The 21,354-nt window shown below is 44.9% G+C and overlaps 1 protein-coding gene across 1 annotated transcript in view; it reads right to left on the bottom strand.

Annotated features, from left to right (window-relative positions):
- The window catches only part of kat6a (K(lysine) acetyltransferase 6A), a 44,021-nt gene extending 25,971 nt beyond the window's left edge, over positions 1-18,050 (bottom strand). The window contains 3 exon segments of the mRNA XM_039803461.1: positions 14,937-15,359; positions 15,362-16,476; positions 17,871-18,050. Coding sequence (XP_039659395.1) covers positions 14,937-15,359; positions 15,362-15,691 — 753 coding nt within the window. The 5' untranslated portion in view covers positions 15,692-16,476; positions 17,871-18,050.
- Between the last annotated feature and the right edge of the window lie 3,304 nt (positions 18,051-21,354).

The raw sequence follows: 21,354 nt of genomic DNA, 5'->3' as shown, positions 1-21,354 counted from the left end.
ACGGGTTGACTCTCCTTGAAAGTTTCCGGGACGCCCTGAGGGGAAGTGGTGGCTTACTGCTACCTCAGAGTACACCACAAGTCATTTTCAGCAACACATTCGGTCTACTGCCGAATATACAGCATATAAAAGTTAAGTCAAATTTGTATTTACGGTTGCAATTTCAACAGAAAAATCTGGGCTGTGATATTGACAGTTGACATACATGTACTCTACACAAATTAATTTTGGTAGGAGGATCTTGCATTGTGCTTTTAAAATTCTGTAACAGTGTTGTACTGGGATTCAAGGTGCCTATAAAACTCCTTTTGACCATTTTGGATTCTATTGTTCAACACCACAAAAAAGCAGTGGGTGGAGTTAGGATTTTCTGACCAAAACCGCTTGTTAAAAAGGTGCGACGAGATCTTGTCCCGCGAGATTAAATACGTTACAATATTTCGTCGAGGTTAAAAGTTGTCTTGTGATATCAATACTAGGGGTGGCGGAAAAAAATCGATAGTATCGCAATATTTTCTGTGGCAATACTGTATCGATACACAGGCGCCAAGTATCGATCTTTTAAGATATATGGACTGTTTATGTTACTCAGCATTAATGGGCCACCTCTTTCTGAATTGCCCTATAACCAAGCCTTGGAGTTATTTTTTCCAAAAGCCAAGAAAAATCAAATGCACACAGCAAGGCTGCCAACTTGAGGCAAAGATGCAATTAGTTTCATTATGAATGGTTTCATACTATAGCCTACTTTGGGTTTTGGTTTCTGAACTGAAACTGAAAATATGCCTCATTGTGTGTGAATAGAGGTGAATAAATATATTTGTTTGTGTTGCAGCGAAGTGTCAGTTCCGTTTAAAATGTAAAACATTTGGCGGCGGGGCGCGGGACTGGGTGGGGGGGTTCCGACAGATCTGCCCCCACTGCTAAAAAAAAATCCTAAAGGAAACACTGCAGACCGGTGTTCTCTTTTGCCCTGGTAACTGACTGACTGGCACAAGACAAAAGCGTTCATATGCCCTGGTGACTGACTGACAGGCTGAGGTTGTAGGGCAAGCCAAGGGAACTTTGTTTCTATAGCACCTTTTAGCAACAAGGCAACTTAAAGTGCTTTACATTAAACATTAAAGAGCAATTAAAAACGGTCATGAAAATAAAACAGGCTAAAAAAAGAAAGATACAAATACAAGAATAAAAGTTATAGTGCAGTGTAAGAAATGAATAATTATTTGATTTGATAAGTTGTAGGGACGGGTTTGGGAGGAGAGAGGGGCGCTGCAGTTATTAGGCTAGGTCTGAAGAGGTTAGAAATACAGGAGAGAAGCCATTTGAAATTTCACAGTGCTCATTTTTCAGTCATTTTGTGACTTTAGATTCAATTAAATTTCATCAATCTAAAAGTTCTTTAAAATAGTGTTAAAATCTCGTTCTTGTGAACCCAATCTCGTGTCTCGCCACACCCCTACCGCCTGATCACACTAAAAAGCAAAAACCAAATCTCTTCAAATTTAAAAAACGCAAAATAACCGGTAACCAGCAACTTGTTTCGTCACTGGTACAACCAGTTGTTTTCTGAAGTCACATACTGGGTTGAATCACAAAGATCATCGGGTTAAATACCCCCTTCTGTATCGGTTCAACCGAGGCAAAGCCAATTCGGTTGCAAAAACAATGTCATGAAGACAAATAGCAAACAAATCTGATGTAAGCATATTAAAAAGTACCAATCAAGAGCAAACTACAGGACCATTTCCAACTAGGAACTGAATATTGTCCCCACCAAGTAGAGAATGTTCATCAGGGAAAAATCTAACTGTGGCACTGGATGAGTAGCGAAGTCTGTAGGGAGTTACGTTGGGAACCGGAGGGTCGCCGGTTCAAGTCCCCGTACAGACTGAAGTACAGAGTGTGGACTGGTAGCTGGAGACATCGTTTTGGGCACTGCAAAGTTGCTCTTGAGCAAGGCACCAAAACTGTCCAGCAGTCGCAGCGCACTCACTCCGAAATTTCTCCATTTGTGCACGTATAGGACCTGAGCGTGTGTGTGTATTTCAGGCCTGTGTGTAGTGTGTTCTAACAACAAAGTGAAAATATTTTGAACGAATTTCAATAAAAAAAAAAAAAGTCGAAATAAATTAAAGTGACACTCTGAAGGAGCTACAAGGCTTCATGGTAGACACTGGGAATGTCCCAGGTTGTTACATTGCATTCACGTTTCCTTCATCACTGCTTAGAAGGGCTTCCGGTTCGAGCAAGGAGATATCAAATAAGAGACTTGGGAAGCAGCCAACGTGCATATGACATCTGTGCCCCGACTGCTTCCACATCCTCTGCTTTATGTTAGAGCAGCAAAGAGGAAGCCTCTGTTGAAAACAACTCACATGACATCTGGGCTGTTGTTTGCCAGCAGGCACGTGGGAGACTCTGAGACTAAGTGAAAGAAGGTTCTATGATCTGATGCCACCAAAGTGGAGCCGTTTGGCCATTAAACAAAACTTGTATGTGTAAGAACAACAAAACCCTGCATGGATGGTAGCGTTGTGCTGTGGGGATGCTTCGCTGCAGCACGCCACCAAAGCCTTAAAACAACAATGTCCTGGAGTGGACGAGTCACAGTCCAAACCTCAATCCAATTCTGAACTTGTGGCAGGACTTGAAAATTGCTGTTCACTCCCATAGGTGCTTAAAGGAATATTTCACCGCTGGAAAGCTGAATATATCTTTAAATTGGGTCACTTATGTAGTAGAAATGTGAAAAATAATTGAAATTGGTGCCTTCTAGGCCGAGAAAAGCCAGAAAATGTGTTTTGGTCTTATATGGATGAAAAACACCAAATCCCAGAATGCACCTGCTTCGTTGCTTTGAGACCACTCCCAAGCCACGCCTACCACTTGACAGACCGACAGAGGCATTCAACTCAACTCCAGCGTGTTTTATTGTCATTTCAACCATATACACGAAACAACGTTTCATCGTGACTCAAGTGGTGTTACACATTTAACATATATAAAAACGACATTATATAAAAACGACATACGAAACAGGCTACATTTAGTACACACACTTTATAGGCTCCGTATAGGCTCCGTAAAGTTCAGCTAACGCATCCTAGCATTAGCGCTTGGTGGGCTGTAAACACCGAGCATAAACACAGCCGTGAATTAGTGTGTAATGTAGAATGGTCGGCATTTAACAGTCACAAACTCCACCAGCAGATAGCAGTTAAATGGATACAAATCACCACATTTCTGCACCACTTGCGTGTTAACAGGCCCACCTCTTTTACCCGGCGACAGAGCATCTCTAGCTCGGAGGGCTAGCAGGCCTGGTAGCTGGACAGTCCGGTACACTATTCAGGCATGTTTCCACAACAAAAACACAACAGTCTCTGAACTCACGTTGGGAGTGTCGTTGAAGTTGGATGTAGTCCAGTTTGTGGTCTAAATGAGCGGACACTTGCAAGCAGGATCCGTAAAGTTCAGCTAACGCATACTAGCATTGGTGTACCTAAACACGGAGTATAAACACAGGCGTGAATTAGCGTGGAATGTCGAATGGTCGGCATTTAACAGTCACAAGCTCCATCAGCAGTTAGCAGTAGCTAGTTGGATTTTATTTCTACGCCAGTCCACCTCCACGGGCCGGCGAGAGCAGCCTGGTAGCTGGATAGTCCCGGTTCCGGTACACTGTTGTTCAGGCATGTTTCCACAACAACAAAAACACCTTCCACCTAGCCGATGAGGATGCCCCCTAGCCGGCTAGCGGCATTGAGCGACACCGCTGGTCTCCGTGCAGGCGAAGCTCACGTAGTGTGCCGAGTATTACGTCTGTAATAACGTTTCCTCCATATTCTCCGATCTGTACCGATGTATCCCGGTGGTACACATGTCCGGTAGTTTGAATGCAGATAATTGTTGTAAATGTTTTCTGCTGAAAACCGAAAGCCTGTTTAGCGAAGATTCAAGATGGCTGACAGTCGTTTTCATTCGGAATACCTCGGCCAGACTTCGGCAGTCCAACCCCTGTGGCGTGTTGAAAACATACGGAAGTAGATCCTACTACTGGCTGTAGTCCGTTTGCCTGTAACGCAAAATCTTCCAATGACGCAAAAATCGTCATTTTACGTCATCGGAAGATTTTTTCCAGGCCCCAAATGCAGAAATCTCTCGTCTCAGGGGGACATGAGGGAGGGAGGCACGGTCATTCAGAAATACTATCGGGTTTCTACTGATACAAAGCTGAATGCTAAATCGGTGAAGTATCCCTTTAATTCAGATTAGCCTAACCATCAGAGATTGTTTTGCACTTTGACACTCTTTTTCGGTTCATCACGATCCAAAAAGCCTAATTATCTTACTAATTATTCAAAGTTAGAACACAATAAACCATTAAGAAATGCCCAGGGGACAGACGGATGCTTTTACAGACACAATGAAGCTACACCTTTTGTGAAACGAGACACGGCAACAGACACAGCAACATTGCCAGGTTCACGTACCTGAGTGAAGGAATGGTTATCATTACTCACACTTATAGGATGTGCTTTCAATATTATGAAGCAACTTAACAGACCTGTAACGCACACTACCTTTACCAAGCATATGCTTTCTGTTGAGCTGTTGATTCAATTAATCCAACCGATTTATGAAGCTGTAGTTTGTGCCGGTACCTGACCATTGGTAGCTAGTAATGTTCACTCAGCGCTTTGTTTTCTTGTTAAACTGTGTGTACAATGAGCGGTGACGTTAAATCGCCCTACGGTACCGTCTATTTGCTGGATGGTTTCAAGGTAACGGTCGGTAGCTAACATTAGCTAAGCACGGATATAAAAATGTTGTTTATTGTTAGATTTTTTTCCTCAACATACCCTCATACTGGCATAACGTCTATCACTTACTATGAATTTACAGGATAGCTGGCAAAAATAACTAAAACATTTAAAAAGGAAGTCTATTCCCAAGCACACCTCTGGTGACCACACAGGATACACTATGAGAAGATACTAATCTGCATATTTTACATAATTGTAAAATTTCAAACTTTGAAGAAAGCACACACCTAAGGTCATAACGTTTACTTCAACTCTCAGGGGAAAATCCAATCATTCATTTTAAAATAGGAAAAACAACAACATGACATTCACTGAAGATGGTGTTAACAAGGTTTTCTTCAGGACAACAGGGAGTAGGTTTATATGCACACTGATATTCAATTTTTCCAAATACGACAATATTCTGAATTTGATACAGGTCATGTAAACAGCATATTCCGTTTGGATATTCCAAATTTAGCATTTTCAAATTAGGACGTGGGATATGCCGGTATTATTCGGGTTTTAGCAGCATTCTTTGGACATGCATACAGCTCATTCGGAACGTGCGTCTCAATCAGGGTTTTTACCGCAGTTTGAGACCGTTTACAGCCTGTTTACGGCTTATGGTCAGCTTTGTGCGTTGCTATGGTTGTTGTACACAAACCAACTAGCCAACAGTTTGGAAGGTTGGGGTAGAGATGCATGCCCAAAAGAAAAGTCCACATCTCTGGTTGGAAGGAGAAACACACCTATTTTTAAAACATTATGAAAAGACTTGGATATCAACATGTTTTTGGATATTTGGATATGCCCAAACATCGTAACACCGACCTTTTTTTAAGAAGGTTGGTCAAAGGAATGAAAGAAAAGAAGGAGAAGAGAAAGAAAGAAGAAACTTTTAGTCTCATCCAATCGTACAGTACAACGTAGTGAAATTCAATTCGACATGCGGCCGGAGGAGCCGGGGCTTGAACTGCCAATCTTGTGATTGGAGGACAACCCGCTCTACGTCTGAGCAACAGCCACCCCACAATGAAAGAGGGTCAAACAAGTCCGCCACCGGTGGAAAACTTAGAACAAATATCCTATTTTGCACAGCTGCATGTAAATGCTATTATAAATTGGATATATGCACTTTATTAGCCATGTAAACAGCTTAGTCAGAATATTGTCTTTCTGTGGAATAAGGGCAAAAAAAAAAAAAAAAAGAGATATTTTGTGCATGTAAATGTAGCGTGAACGCACATAGCTGCAGTGAGCTGGGCAGGCAGCAGGTCCGGGCACGGAGCAGACAGGGACAAGAGCTTGATTTATTGGGTTCATTTCCTTCTGACTCAGGCTCCTTCCAACACCCCCCATACTCTCTACCCACCCACCTAACAGCACAGGGACAGAGAGAGCAAGAGATACAAAAGGTGTATGGAGTGGAGTGAGGGAGTAGGGGAAGAAAGAGGTAAAGAAAGAGGGGAAGGGTGTAAAGAAGGAGTAGCGAAGAGAGAGAGGCAGATAAGCACAGACGAGCTAGGTGCACAGAGGACGATGGAGTCTTCCTTGAGGATAAATGTATAAGCACTAGTTCTCTGTTTCTGAAACCATTTTACATTTTCACAGGTAAAAGTATATAAAATGGGGATCATCTACCGGATTGTACTGCAAGACTCCAAAACAAATCATTAATAATGACCTGAATGCGTGATGAGAATAGCTATATTCGGGGCTGCAAAACAAACCAACAAAGTCACTGGAGAGAAATGGAAGTCAGCAGCAAGAAGAAAGAAAAAAAGAGGAGAGAGCGAGGACATAAATAAGAATCCAGAGGGCAGGAGAGTGAAGGAAATGGAAAGTGTAAAGAAAGAGAGAAAATCTGCGGCAGCAGTCTGAGCAGCCTGCGTGCGACCAACACCTCAATCATTCCTGACGCTTAACCCCTTCCCCGCTGGAGGAGGTCAACTGCTCCCGCTCGGCCCGCGAGCGCTCGGGTAAACACGAGCCAAGAGCACGCGAATCGCCTTTCACAGATACGCACGTTACAGTGAGGCTTCAGTTACTGGCTGCCACTGTAAATTAATCCCCAACAGATACTAAAGAAATGAAACGCTAATCCTCCCTCCACGACAGGGATGTTGGAACAGTGAAACACGATCCTCAAATTCCCCCTGAGAGCCGGTTTTCCGCCCCCTTTCAGCCTTTTTCTACCTCGGCCAGCATTGACTGCCAGGATTGCTTTTACACGACAACATCGTACTAGAAATTTCTTACATCGACTGACTGTTGAGACTCACGGTTGTCTTTTGACTTATGGTGTGTGTGTGTGTGTCTATTTTTAGCCTGTGTGTTCATGCTTTGGCATGTGCTCTTCTCCCCCCCCCAACGTCAGGAGTGCTCAGGAACAAAACATTGCTTTGGGCCAAAAAGACACGCCTTGTGGCAACTGTTAGCAACTAGCCGCATTGACTGGGTGGACTTGAAATGCCATGAAAACATGTCTTACGAGTTCCTCTTTAAATAACCGCCTACACACAGATGGACAGGTGAAGGTACCCTAGTCTGACCCAGCTGCCACACCCACTCATGCTTTATGGCTCACTTAAGCACAACACTGAGCTCCAGTGTCAGCCTAGTTCTTCGTTTTGTTTTCATACGGCAAAATGAATACCCGAGGGCTGAGGCAACATGCAGCACAGTCTGAGACCTTGTGCATAGAGATAATAGGTTACAGAAAACAACTAGGGGTGGCCTGGTTTCCCCTCTATTAAAAGGCTTCTGTTATCCAAAGACAGAGGACAGGAGAGTGAGACAGGAAGGAGAGAACAATGGAGGAAGGACGAAAGGAGCGGGAGAAATGGAGGAGGAGGAGGGGAGAAGGGATGAAAGGCAATGGGAGAAAAGAGGAAAGAGGGAAAATGCGCCGCTGTTGTCCTTGTCTCGTCTCAAGTCAAGGATCTCATTAACATGGGAGCCCAATCTCGGCATCCCCCACCACCACCACCACCACCACCACCACCACACTTCCCTTATGGCCGCCCCCCCACCTCCAACACAAACTCATTGATCACCGTTACGGGACACACCGTGCAAGCAGAGACAACACAAACACATTTGCACTTGTAGTCGTTAGATGGCACTAAGCACAAACCGTCACGAGACACACCTCAACTCGCCACGGCGCATTTTCATACAGGAGGACACAAAACATGTATGCGCGGATGTTTAAAAGGACAAATCTGGCGCAAAACGAACATAGGGGTTAATAACATGTGTACCGAGTCGACCGTTCTCTGGGAATGGGACCAGTTTTATCGCAAACCGCTAATTAGCTCATAACGCTAGTTGTCGGGGCACGCGTAAAGTAAAAAGAAATCACTATTTCTACACCACTAACAAGGCTCAAATAGCACCACACTTCCACGGTAGCATAATGAGGGTCCCTATATGTAAACAGAAGCATTGAGAACTTTGTAAGTGTACAGACAGTTTATTAAAAAGATAGTTTAGAAAGACAGTACCGTTCACGTATACAGGCGGGCGCCATCTTGGGGAAACAGTCACGACCAGTCGAACGCCGAACGCTGTGTTTGAGCTACGTTACTGGTTGCACGGCGTTCGTCGTTCGACTGGTCGTGACTGTTTACATGTAGGGACCCTCATTATGCTACCGTGGAAGTGTGGTGCTATTTTGAGCCTTGTTAGTGGTATAGAAATAGCGATTTCTTTTTAACTTTACCCGTGCCCCGACGACTAGCGTTATAAGCCAATTAGCGGTTTGCGATAAAACTGGTCACATTCGATTAGCATGAAAAACATATCCCAGAGAACGGTGAACACAGTACACACATGTCATTAACCCCTAGGTTCATTTTGCGCCAGATTTGTCCTTTAAGTGACATCAGTTGACAGGTAGAAGATCTGAAATCCCTGTAGCCTCGCTGGCCGGGGAATGACTTGAAAGTGGCTGGTCTACATTTGAATGTGACATCTACAACAGCCCGAGGAAGACCGTGTGTTGTGCCAACGTGTGCTCCCTTTCAGCCAAGCATCACCCTCCATTAACGTCGAGGTTAGCCAGGGAGCACAAAGCTAAATCACTGCATCAAACGGAGCGGGGCTGGCCGGGCTCCAGCCGTCACTTCCACAGCTGCTCAACACATTGGCTCTATTTGAGGGGCGGTGAGGTTAGCCATACGCGAGGCCTCACACAGCTACACTTCCCGTGCCAAATGCCATTCACATCACAGTCACTGGTGAGCTTGAGGTAAGTGCTCCCCCATGGGCGCTGACACTACTGCTGCTAATGCTGTTTGGATGGGCTCATGGCTCGCAGCGTCTGTTCCTGGTTGTTGTTCTGCAGCCAATAGGGTCAAACTGGAACACCTTCACTGAAATAGGCAAATGATGGCTGGTGCTAAGACTACACACAGTATAAAAACACACTGGCCGGCATGTATTTTGTGATAAGGTAGACAGAGAGCCAGTGTATTCCTTTAGGATTTTTTTAGCAGTGGGGGCAGGTCTGTCTGACGTTTTAGGTGGAGCTGTTCTTTTAATAGTCGACTCAGAAGAAAGCGAACGTTTTGACAATAAACTCCATCAACACAACAGTATGTGGAGTTAAACTGGACGGGCCCAATAACCTCTGAATAGTTCTACTTGTTGTTAAATTGCAATGTGAGCGGCAGGACAATTTAAAAGTGGCAGAAATTTGCCATGGTAGGCCGCCGCTACAAAATCAACAGAGGAAGCACAGAGAGCTCACTATGGACAGTTTTTAATCATAATTATTTTCAAAAAGACATACAGTACAGGCCAAAAGTTTGAACACACTTTCTCATTCAATGCGTTTCCTTTTTATTTTCATGACTATTTACATTGTAGATTCTCACTGAAGGCATCAAAACTGTGAATGAACACATATGGAATTATGTACTTAACAAAAAACGTAAAAACGTAAAAAAGTGAAACTGAAAACATGTCTTATATTTTAGATTCTCCAAAGTAGCCACCCTTCGCTTTTTTATTAATAAGGGACAAAATTCCACTAATTAACCCTGACAAAGCACACCTGTGAAGTGAAAACCATTTCAGGTGACTACCTCATGAAGCTCATTGAGAGAACACCAAGGGTTTGCAGAGTTATCAAAAAAAAGCAAAGGGTGGCTACTTTGAAGAATCTAAAATATAAGACATGTTTTCAGTTATTTCACACTTTTTTGTTAAGTACATAATTCCATATGTGTTCATTCATAGTTTTGATGCCTTCAGTGAGAATCTACAATGTAAATAGTCATGAAAATAAAGAAACACATTGAATGAGAAGGTGTGTCCAAACTTTTGGCCTGTACTGTAGTCTAGATGAAAAGTAAAAAAAAATAAAATAAAATAAATTGGAGTGTCACAAGCCCCGCGAAATGACTCGTTTCAATATCAGAATCCGGTGCGCCTGCTCTATGGGTCGCACAGTGCAAAGTAGTGCCGATCATCCGGGTCCTTTTTGGCGATGATGGCTTTACGTGCCACTGAGCAATGACAGGGCTCCACCTCGAACACTGTATCCAGTTTTTATAATACAGTGCTCAGCATAAGTGTAAAGAGAAAGAAAGAAAAAAATCATCTTTTGGAATAATAAAAAATTAGGAAAAATCCAACCTTTAAGGACACCAATTTTCTTTGTGAATGAATAATGTATCGTGAATAAACAAATGTTCTTCCTTAAAATACAGGGGGCATAAGTCAGTACACCCCTATGTTAAATTCCCATAGAGGCAGGCAGCTTTTTATTTTTAAAGGCCAATATATATATTTCATGGATCCAGGATACTATGCATCCTGATAAAGTTCCCTTGGCCTCTGGAATTAAAATAGCCCCCCCCCCCACATCATCACATACCCTTCACCATACCTAGAGACTGGCATGGGGTACTTTCCAAAAGATCATCTCTCAATGCAAATCAAACCAGCTATTAGGCTAACTGAAATAAAACCATGCCAATCTCTAGGTATTAAGATCAATTTCCTAAAGATGATTTTTTATTCCTCTTGTTAGTCAACTTTAGCATGGGTGTATTTACTTATGCTGAGCACTGTACATCCATGACTGTCTTGAGTAACTCGAGGACACCGTTTCTGGAAACAGTTTAAATGTCATTTTTAACTACTATGAGCACCATACTCTGATACAAAAAAATACACACAGATAACACACGTGGAAAGATACCCCTTAGGGGAAAAAAAGAAAATATGTCCAGCACGTTTTGTGTGAACTCACCCTTTAAATAAATGAATGCTCTTTAGTTTTTCCATTTCTCTGCTGGTGTGTCCCGCTAAATGTCAAACAAGAAGTGGGTCTGTGGTAGCAGCGCAGCATGAGGTTAAAGCTGGTGCCATCAGAGAGTGGAACAAGCGCTTTCAACTTTGGGGGACTAATAATGGGTCAACTGAGGCCAGGGCTCTGGCAGAATGGAAACAACAGATGCCTGACAAGAAAATGGAGGCCGAAATAAAGAATTTCTACACGCTTCACCTCCTACTCGAAAAAAAAGAAATTGGATCAGTCCAAAATCTGAAATTCGAGTTGACAATAGGGAGTCAAGGGAGACCATTTCATTGCGCACAACTTTTCCCCAGCATTTCTGTGGCGTGGTGCGAACCCTGAGAATGTTTCCATCCATCCTGCGAACACACAAAATCATCTCCTGTGATGGCCACATGATGGGGGATGGAAAGGGAAGGGAAGAGAAAAGAAAAAGAGAAAAAGAGAGAGAGAGAGAGAGAGAGAGAGAGAGAGAGAGAGAGAGAGAGAGAGAGAGAGAGAGAAGCAGGTTGCACCCGAGGCACATAATCGATGTCGGAGGGCATTTTGTATTCACGGTCACCTGAGTGACGATACATGATGTCTTCACCTTGAGCCAACACAAGCGGAGGTAATGTGTGTGATGGGAGAGAGACAGGTGGGGGGTTGATCGGAAAGTGGAATAAATAGATCCACGATGGTTCATAATAAGCTAATGTAGCAGCTCCACAACCATTACCAGCAAAGCAACCATTAGCTGCAGAATGCTAGCCTGTTACGGGGTCAGTGGGACGTTTTGGAGGGAACTCACAGCAACCACAACACCGTGCGCAAGCAGAAAGTGTGACCGTGCGTGGATGTTGTTCCACGAGCCACTTTTTTCACACGTCCTCGCCGTGACACCGCACGCCGACATCGAGAACTCTGGTTCACCCCGGGGGGGGGGGGGGGGGGCAACCGCGGGGCAGGGAGACTGCTCTTGCCTATTATGATGGGATGAACATCATACTCACACACACAACTATATAACCACACGGGATACACACACACACACACACACAAAGGCTCAGCATCATCCCATCCAATCTAATGGCCGTAGCCTCATACTGCTAACGGGTGCTTAGGGAGGCAATGAGGTTTGCCATCTATATATCCGTGACCCCTGGTTGACTTCACTCCCCCATTCACCTCCCCCTTCATGACCTGGCAATGGCACCCTATTAGGGTGAGACAAAAATAGGGTCTGGGATCCTGTTTGAATGGAGCGCTCTGACACAAACATCAGCATGTTGAGTACACAAATCTCCCCGCAAATGGGGTCAAAGCCAGTGCTTGGCCATTTGTTTTGATTTTCCTCCCCCCTGTGCCTTCACTTGTACTCTCTCTCTCCCCCTTTCCTTGGGAAATCATAACCGTTAGCAATCATGCGGGGCAATACCGCAATGATGCACCGTTGGAAGAGTAGGGGAACGGAGGAGAGTGATCGTCTACCGCGCACAGCTTCTATCTCTTTGATGCATAATGCCACTTGGCACAGGCACAGGCTAACACATACATCAAGAACAAGCCAACAGTCACTCGGAAAACACACATGATTGAGCAGCAATAAGGTTGCATCCTCCGGAGAGATATATGAAAGCAACATCACAACAAGAAGCGGGGAGGAAGAGTAAACACAATGTCAATTTTCTCACTGCTGCAGCGGTTTTTCCATGCCACATCTAGCCTGAAAATGAGTGACTCACAAACAACAAAATCTCCCTATTCATGTCCACACGTTTAATTCATAATCTTTGACTGATTAAAAAAAAAAAAATTCACCGATGCAACAGGGTGCTAAAATTCACTCTCTGCCAATATTTAGTTTGAATTTGACTGATATTTACTGGTGCAATGTTACATAAAAAAAAAAAAAAAAAAAAAAAAAGAGGAATTAAAATCGTGTAAAAACATTGTTTTCACACTGAGGTGTGCATTACTTTGAGTTTTCATTTGGCGCCGTGAGGCAGAGTGGCAGGCCATTCAGCAGCTGAGTCAGAGAGGAAGAGGAGGTTGATATCTGTTCGTCTTCAGAGTTGGCCATCTGCAGCCAAGCAGGTCACTGTGTTAGGCAGACCTCATGTGACTCCAGCCTGCTCTCTAGGATAATCCTAGTGTGTGTGTGTGTGTGTGTGTGTGTGTGTGTGTGTGTGTGTGTGTGTGTGTGTGTGTGTGTGTGTGTGTGTGTGTGTGTGTGTGTGTGTGTGTGTGTGTGTGTGTGTGTGTGTGTGTGTGTGTGTCTTTACCAGGAGCTTCTGCACCCACACCGGGGCCTAAAGCCAGGAGCCAGTCAAAACAGTGTTTAGAGCTGATCTAGTGCCCTGCAGACCTACCAGCTGTCTGATAACCTAAGTGACATTTGAGCCAATGATGGGCCACGAGAGTGGCGGATAGTAGTGTGTAGCTCCAACGGGTTTATTTACACGCTGGTTGTTAGAATACACGTTTTTTTCCGTCCGCAGGCCTCTGAAGCAGAGGATTTAGGACATGTCAACTGGTGTGGGTGTGTGGTCTCGTGCCAGAATGCACTCAGTTTGTGTTTATGTCTGTGTGCACGTTCTGTGTTTCTCCCTTTGCATGCTTCTATATGCAAGCGTGTGTGTGTACACATGTCCCTGGCCCTTAGAAGTAGAGGTTAGCAGCCGGCTGCTCTCTCTGATCAGGTTACAAAAGTGGGTGTGTTTCCTCTCTCGTCTGTCGCCTGCATGTCTGCCTCTCCCTCTCTCTCTCTCTAACTCATTCTGTCTCTCTCGCTTTCTTCTCCCTCTACATCTCTGCCTCCCTTTCTGGTTACAGAGGCCTGTAGCTTGCGTCATCCAGGCCTCTTCCTTTGGCAACACTACAGACCACCTCTCTCACTTGTCTGGGTTCCTCCCCATGCCTCTCTTCCTTTCTTTCTTCCACCCACCCATCCACTGACAGGGAGCAGCTATGCAGCTGGTCCACACTCCCTACACTAGGCTGAGAGCCATATGACTCTCTCCCCTGACCTCCTCCTCTGCTGAAAACCGGCCCACCAGCCGCCCACCCAGCATCACTCTAGTATTCTACTCTAGTAGCCTGGACCAATGGCACCCAACACACACTGATAACGTATTAAACACAGAGCGAGATGCAGACTCCAGTTTTTGGAAAAGATCCTCACTCTGGTATCTGTCTGATCTTACACACAATGCTCAACCCTTCTCAGCCACTTCTAAAATGACTTTGCCACGCGCTATCTGGTGTAAACCACTACACCATAGCCTGGATGAAAACGCACAAATAAAATTCACACAGTCAAAGTCTATACTGTGATGTAGTAAATTACAGGCCTGTAGGCCATGACCAATTTAAACATGGTCTTGGGTATTTTGCCAGCTGATACATCCGGACACAACTGGGTGTGCAGCAGCTATTATGTAAGTAGAATGAATGTTGTGTGGATTGCAAAAAGACCACGAGAGGGTGTTTTCACACTCACTTGGGGAGCACATCACATTTCTTGTCACAATTGCCACAACTACAGTTGTTTCAACAGGATATCCGTGAGCTTATCACACATATCAGACCAAAGTGCTTTACACCCATTTATCTTTTTACAAGCGTAATGTATACATACACTAAAACATTTGCTATCAACAGTTATCAGCAACACCCAAATGATAATTATTATATCTATTTCACCTACCGATAATGCCCATAACGAATGTGACCAGGTGTTTACTATTTCATGCATTTTATCACTGTGTGTAAGTTTGAGGTGCGTGCATACATCTTCACATGCATGTTTGAGGCACATGTAGATGGAGAGACATTACCTTGTCTTTCTCATGGGGCAGCAAGCGGACAGGTGGTAGCGATTCCAGAGACACCGTCCCAGTGCCGTCATCCAGGGAGCTGCTGCGGCTGATGAGCTGGAACAGAGGACCCTGCTTGGCCACGCGTCCATGAGCCACGGCCCTCTTCAGGGCCACCCTCAGCTGCTGGTGGAAGAGGCCGGGCCCCATGGAGCCGCTGCCCGACAAGTAGGCTGCCACATCAGCCTGGCACTTGAGAAAGCGCTCAATGTTCTTTAAGCTGGAGCCGCCGGGCTCATGGAGCCCCTCCAGCGCCCGTTTGATCAACTTGTTCCAGTCGAGTCCCGGTTTCTTCCCCGAATGGGAGTGAGAGCTGCTGCTGCTGCTGCCGCCGCCTCCTCCTCCTCCTCCTCCTCCTCCTCCTCCTCCACCACCACTTCCTCCCCTCCTCCTCCTCCTCCACTTCCACCTCCTCCTCCACCACCACTTCCACCTCCTACTCCAGAGCTGCCACTACCTTTGGGCTTGGGCAGAGCCAAGCGCCCTGGGTTGTCAGGGTCCTTGTAGGAGTTTAGACCTTTGTTGGTGACCTTGAGGATGGTACCATCCTTGACGCTGAGCTCTAACTGCTCCAGAACCGTTTTGCGGTCCAGACCATGGGACATGGAGACCGCATTGCAAATGCGCTCCTCTGATGGTCTCTGCTTTTGCTTCTTCACCTTCTTGATGGCCTCTAGGATCCATTGGGTGTACATTGGGTTGGCCAGTTTCACCATGGCTGCGGTCTGGGTGGGCACGGGGGCCCTGAGGCCTTACCGCAATGACCACACACACAAAAAGGGACTGTAAGCCAAGGAAACACCTGGCCTGCGCCGTAGCGCCGCCTCCTGTTCTTTGCCCCCTGCCTGCGTATTATCCCTTGTCCTGGGGTCGCACAGAGAGTCCCTCAGAAGCTGAGTATGAGCAGCACGGTAATGAGCAGCTGACCATAGCACAAACCCCCTGAGCCAACACTCCACCTGGTAAAATGCAGTCCACCCACCACCCACTCCCAGCCAGGTGAAGGTCCCTGGCGAGAAGCAGGGGGAGTGGAGGAAGTAGCAGGTCTGTTCTCAACTTAAACTCCCAATGCACACAACGTAGGGTAGAGTAGATGTTGACAATAACAAGGGCCTTCAAAAAAATAAGGCGTTTCCCACTTTGCCTGTCGCAAAGTACCTATACACGGACAATAAAAACTGCTCAGTCAGTTTCCTGCCACTGGCAAACTAGCCAATTCTCAATGCGAGTTGTGAACGACGATCATGGTCTCCAAGAAATTTGTGTTTCAATGATTATGGTGAGGGCAACACAGTAAATGTTTTCTGAAGATTATAACATTCCACAAGATGGTGACTTTTTTTTATCCTGCACCCACGTGTCCTCGTCTTTACTTTGCTCTCGCTGTCTTTTACTCTTCCAGCAGTCTGAGCTTCACAGCTCTGGGACGGAAGAGATATCTCACCCCAGGGAGCAACCACAACTGATCACCTGCCTATTGCGCTTCGGTAGCTGACATAGCCTGCACAGAAAAAGAAAATAACACACAGAGAATCAAAGGTTAGGAAAGCCTCGCAGAAAACAAGTGACACCTGTTGATAAAGTAGGAAAAAAATATTGCAACAAAGTTAAGTATAAGTAAAGGATGAGTTTGAATGAGAAAACAACATTGACACACCATAACTGTGCCTTCACACAGATGTATAAACAAAGCCATGCATGCCCTCAGAAAGCACTATGAGGTTTGACAATGCACTACTAACAAACTGGAAATTAGAATAAAAAGAGGAATCACTTAACAACAACCATACACTTCTCATATTACATAGATATACACAGCCAGAATAGTACAAAACAAACCGGTAACTTAACCTCTAACGATTACTAGAAATTGCACAGGTGTCTCATATAATGGTGAAAATGAGGCGGGATAAAAGGGTAAACAACATCTTCCTAAAAACTACACCAGCAAGTTGCCCATTGGGCTCGTTGGGTTGCTAAGGTAAACATGATGCAGTCAAAACACAGACTGTTAGCAAACATTAGCTGAGAGGCTAGCTAAAAATCAAAGCTTGGTCAATTGCCGCATTGCCAAACTGTTTCCTGCGGTGCTGTTTACTCTCACTGATATGATATTGGGCAGCTAAGTATCTGACAACAAGCCTTCCCGCTAACTGCTGTTGTTTAGCAAGCTAACGTTAGAAGCTAGCTCGCTAACCAACGAGCTAACGTTACAATTATGTTACTAATGTTGCTCGCTAACCTGAAACGTAAACAGCATGAAACGAGGGGTTAGCCAGCGCTTCAGCTAAAAAAAACTAAAAAAAAACGTTTCACCCTTCGACCGATATTCCAGACAATATTAACCGACACACCGCAGCAAACCCAGCAAATAATACCATTTTGAATGTCATTCAGATATTAACGTGAGATCGCGGCCTTGTAAAAAGGCACAATGCAACTTGCAGACGGCCATCTCGGCTAGCGGGCAAGTGCAAAAAAAATAAGAAATCATAGCCGCGGATTCTGCAGTATTACATGTTGTACGGGCCTCCTTCTCAGCCTTTGGTATGGGCGAGGAGCTTCTGCCTGCTTAGACGCGTACCTACGAGCGGTCCCCACCTCGCTGACTTCCTCCCTCGAACCAACCGCCCTCCCACGTAACGCTACAGCCCCGCGGTTCGGTGAAGACAAGGCCGCTGGAGCGGAGTAGCTAGGCCTCGGCTCCCCCCCTCCGTATCCCCCACCCACCTCCGCGATCACCATCCCTTTCGTACCCCTCTCTCCCCCTACCTCTCGCGGTTCCCCAGAAAGCCCGAGCTGGTTCGGTTCTGGTTTCCGAGAGGGAAGCTCGGGTAAAGGAGACCGTGTACAAAAATCTCACGGTTCCCCCATCCGGCTTCCGCTGCTACTCACCGGGATTTCGTGTCGAGCCGCCGAGGAGAAGGTGCCAAAACAGTGCGAAACGGAGACAACAACAAGCCTAAAAAATGCAGCCAAAGACCAGGGGTTCTAGAGCCGACGCCATCTTTGAGTGAAACAGGAGCACGGCTGGTGGGGGAGGGGGGAACACAGCGAACCGTCAGGCAGGGCCAAGGGACCGTCTGCATAGTGCGAGGCGAAGATCCAGGGGAAGAAAAATCCACTGCAAGGCGCGGGGGGGGGGGCGGCGTTGTGCTGTTGCTATGAGAGGGGTGTGGATATTGCTTGAGCACATGAAATGGAAGAAAGGGACAGATGGTGGTGGTGTTGGTGGAAGGAAGGAAAAAAATAAAAAGAGAGGATAGGTGTTCTCGTATTCTCTGCTGTACTACATCTAGGGTGAGATTCAAGGGAGCGTCTGCATTTTGCCCTACAGTTAAAAAAATAAATAAATCAAAGCCAATGAGCATGCCTTAACGTTAGAGGGTATTTAAAGATCAAAGTGAGACACCCCTCCACACTGCAGTCTATTGTAGCAGCTGTGTGTTTTTTTTTTAAGATAAAGATGGGAAGAGAGCCACACATATCCAGTCCCCAGAGATGATCAGATGTTGCAGTGTGTTGCTATCTGGAGTATTACAGTAAACGATAAAGAATGTGATTATCTGTCTATGCAGAGTAGTCTTCTAATGCATTGCTCGTCAGACTGTGAAACAGAGTATTATCTTTTCGAAAATTATTATGTAAACTGTCTGCAGCCGAGCCACGCTGTTAAATTTTATCAAATGACAGCTGAGTTTAAGACATTTTCCTTCTAGTTTATGTTTCGAGAAAGGAGGTTTTTTTTTTTTTTTTTTTTACAGCTCTTGGTGCAACATAAATGATGGCATCTGGTGACAAATGAAGCAAAATAATGTAAAGGCATCACATTTAAATCTGCACTGTGCTCAACTGAAAAGTATTTTGCACTTAATATAAGCGACATACGTTAGGGATACTTTTAGGCCTAATATGTTGCAGAATATTAAAAAAACTACACGCAGAGTTCTGCACAAGGATTGATAAATGATCACACGTTGTCCCGTAATTTATGAATCTGCCTTAGGGAAATTTTGAGCAGCTTAAGTACAGCCTTCTTTTCCGAAGAAAAACAATCAATATAGGAAAACGGATTTTGCAGCTTCAATTTCATGATCATAGTGATACAGAGGCACTCGTGTTGGAAATCTGGCAGCAATCTTCCTTTTCTATTACAGGCTAATGCTGAAAGCTCCCTGGGTGGAAATTAAATTATCTGCAGCTTTGTGTAAAATGATGTGTACAGCAGTCCTCAGAGACGGATTATAGAGTGTCTTATAGGGAGCAATTAGACCTGAGGTTTTCCCATGTTAGAGGTGTCTTGTGAGAGGGTGAACTGCTGTCAGCACAGTGGTGATCAAATAAAATCGGTAAGGTCACACTTTACTCACTGTTTATCTTGCGCTTCTTCAGGGACAGATACATCACATACCAACGACAGGGCACTAATTATAATTAACGGCAGTGTTATTACACAGATAAATAGTGTGAAGCGTTAACACATGAATGGCTATTAGTAGGCCTCCTGAGGACTCACATATTACATTAGTGTGTACAGTAGGCCAGCAAACAGATGGACAATACTCAGGAGAAGCTTGCAGCGCATCTATCGTTCCCGGCCATGAATAAATAATACTGCGTTGCCATGATCTACAGCAGAGGCCATGTTCACCAACACACAACAAGAGAAACAAACTAACCGGGGTGGGGCGCGAGGGTGGAGGAGTAGGGAGTCATTTCACTGTAATTGTGATAAGATCATATTGATTTTCAGTCAGAAAAATGAAGGTAGAGGCACAACTTGAAGACTTTTACTTATTCCAAATGAGTGCTGTCAACTTCTACAGTAATTGGAGGAATTCACTTCATCTTAATGGAGTTAACTCTCCTTTTTTTTTGATGTTACAAATTGTTATGGGATAATTATTAATTGTGCACAATATAACAGTCATGTATGCTGCAAAAAAGAATATTCAAACATAGACTAGTGGACCTTTTCAGGTACCACTGCTACACTGCATGAAGGAGAATCTCACATATCAATTCCTGTTTTAAAACATCGGTCCCCCAAATATGAACACTTTCTGATCATCTATATAGTTAAAAAAGAAAAAGAAAAATGTGCATTGGGAAATACATGTTGCCGTCACCCACAAATGGATGTTTTGGTATGAGACCCTTGGCTGGTATTCTGTCTTTGGTGGAGAAAAGGAGACAAGTAATCCTTAGCTTCCTTTCATCCCCTTAATCCCTCCTTTTTTAAAATTCTATTCTCTAAGCATCCACCTGCTAGGGGCTCAGAGCCCCCAGCACCAGTGTCCACCTGCCCCCTGCAACCCTCCCCTCCCCTCTCCGCACACACACACACACACACACACACACACACACACACACACACCCCGTCCACCTGATGCACAGCAACACCTCCTGCTCTCCCGGCCTGCTGACTCTTACTTTGCTTCACTTCTTCTTGCCTCCGGTTTAAAAGCTGGACCTTTGCCAAGCCGAATAAACTTACGGCATTTCTTTCGGTCTAAAAAAACATTTCATGCTACAATTACCATGCTTGTTCAATTGTTGTTGCTGTTGTGGTTTTGTAACCACATTTTTAATTTTGAGCGAACACTTTTTTTACACAGCCTATAAATAGTTTTTGCTGTTGTTTTTATTTTAAATCCTTTAGTAGTTACATGTCAGATCCCCTACTGCGAAGTGTACTTAAAATATGATGCGATCTATTGCCTGTTTAGATTCAGTAAATGAGGATTTTGACATATTGTTTTCAGCTGAGGGGACATATTCCAAGTAAACAAAGCCTCTTGACACATAGCTTATTCAATATTAACCCATTCTGGATCCTTGGCAGCTTTGGCTACTTCCGTCTTGTGGAAAAGGCAGGTGTATGTATAGGGTGAAATGAGGGGAACATAAAAATAAGACATTATCTAATGAAAGTCTGGAAGTGAAAGGCAAAAATGAAAATCCATCCTCTCCAGCTGATGCCTTTTACTTTGTCAACAAAATAAGGAAATATGAATTTTGAGTGCAGCTGTGAGTAAGTAGCGGTCAATCTGTGCCACCACCCGTGCAGCATACATTTCTGAGTTCCTGTTTTTTTAGGAGATGACTGGAGTGCTGCGCTCAGATAGCCAGGCAGCGTCCAGGACTGCTTTTTTTTGTCCGTGTGAAACTAGCAAGCTTCCTGCTGTGGGTGGCGGGCTGCCAAGTCCCCAAACCCCAACCCAACCACCCCCGCCCCAACCCAAACTCCAACTCCAAACCCCTCCCATCCTGAAAAGCGCTGAAACATACAACGGAAATTTCCAGGGCCTGTCCGCCCAAGAGCGTGCCCCCACCCGTCCAGTGACCCCCACCGCCATCCAAACCCCTCCTCCCACCC

Source organism: Perca fluviatilis, chromosome 6 (genome assembly GCF_010015445.1).
Source record: "Perca fluviatilis chromosome 6, GENO_Pfluv_1.0, whole genome shotgun sequence".
Lineage (NCBI taxonomy): Eukaryota > Metazoa > Chordata > Actinopteri > Perciformes > Percidae > Perca > Perca fluviatilis.
This window is presented reverse-complemented; position numbering and strand designations above follow the sequence as displayed.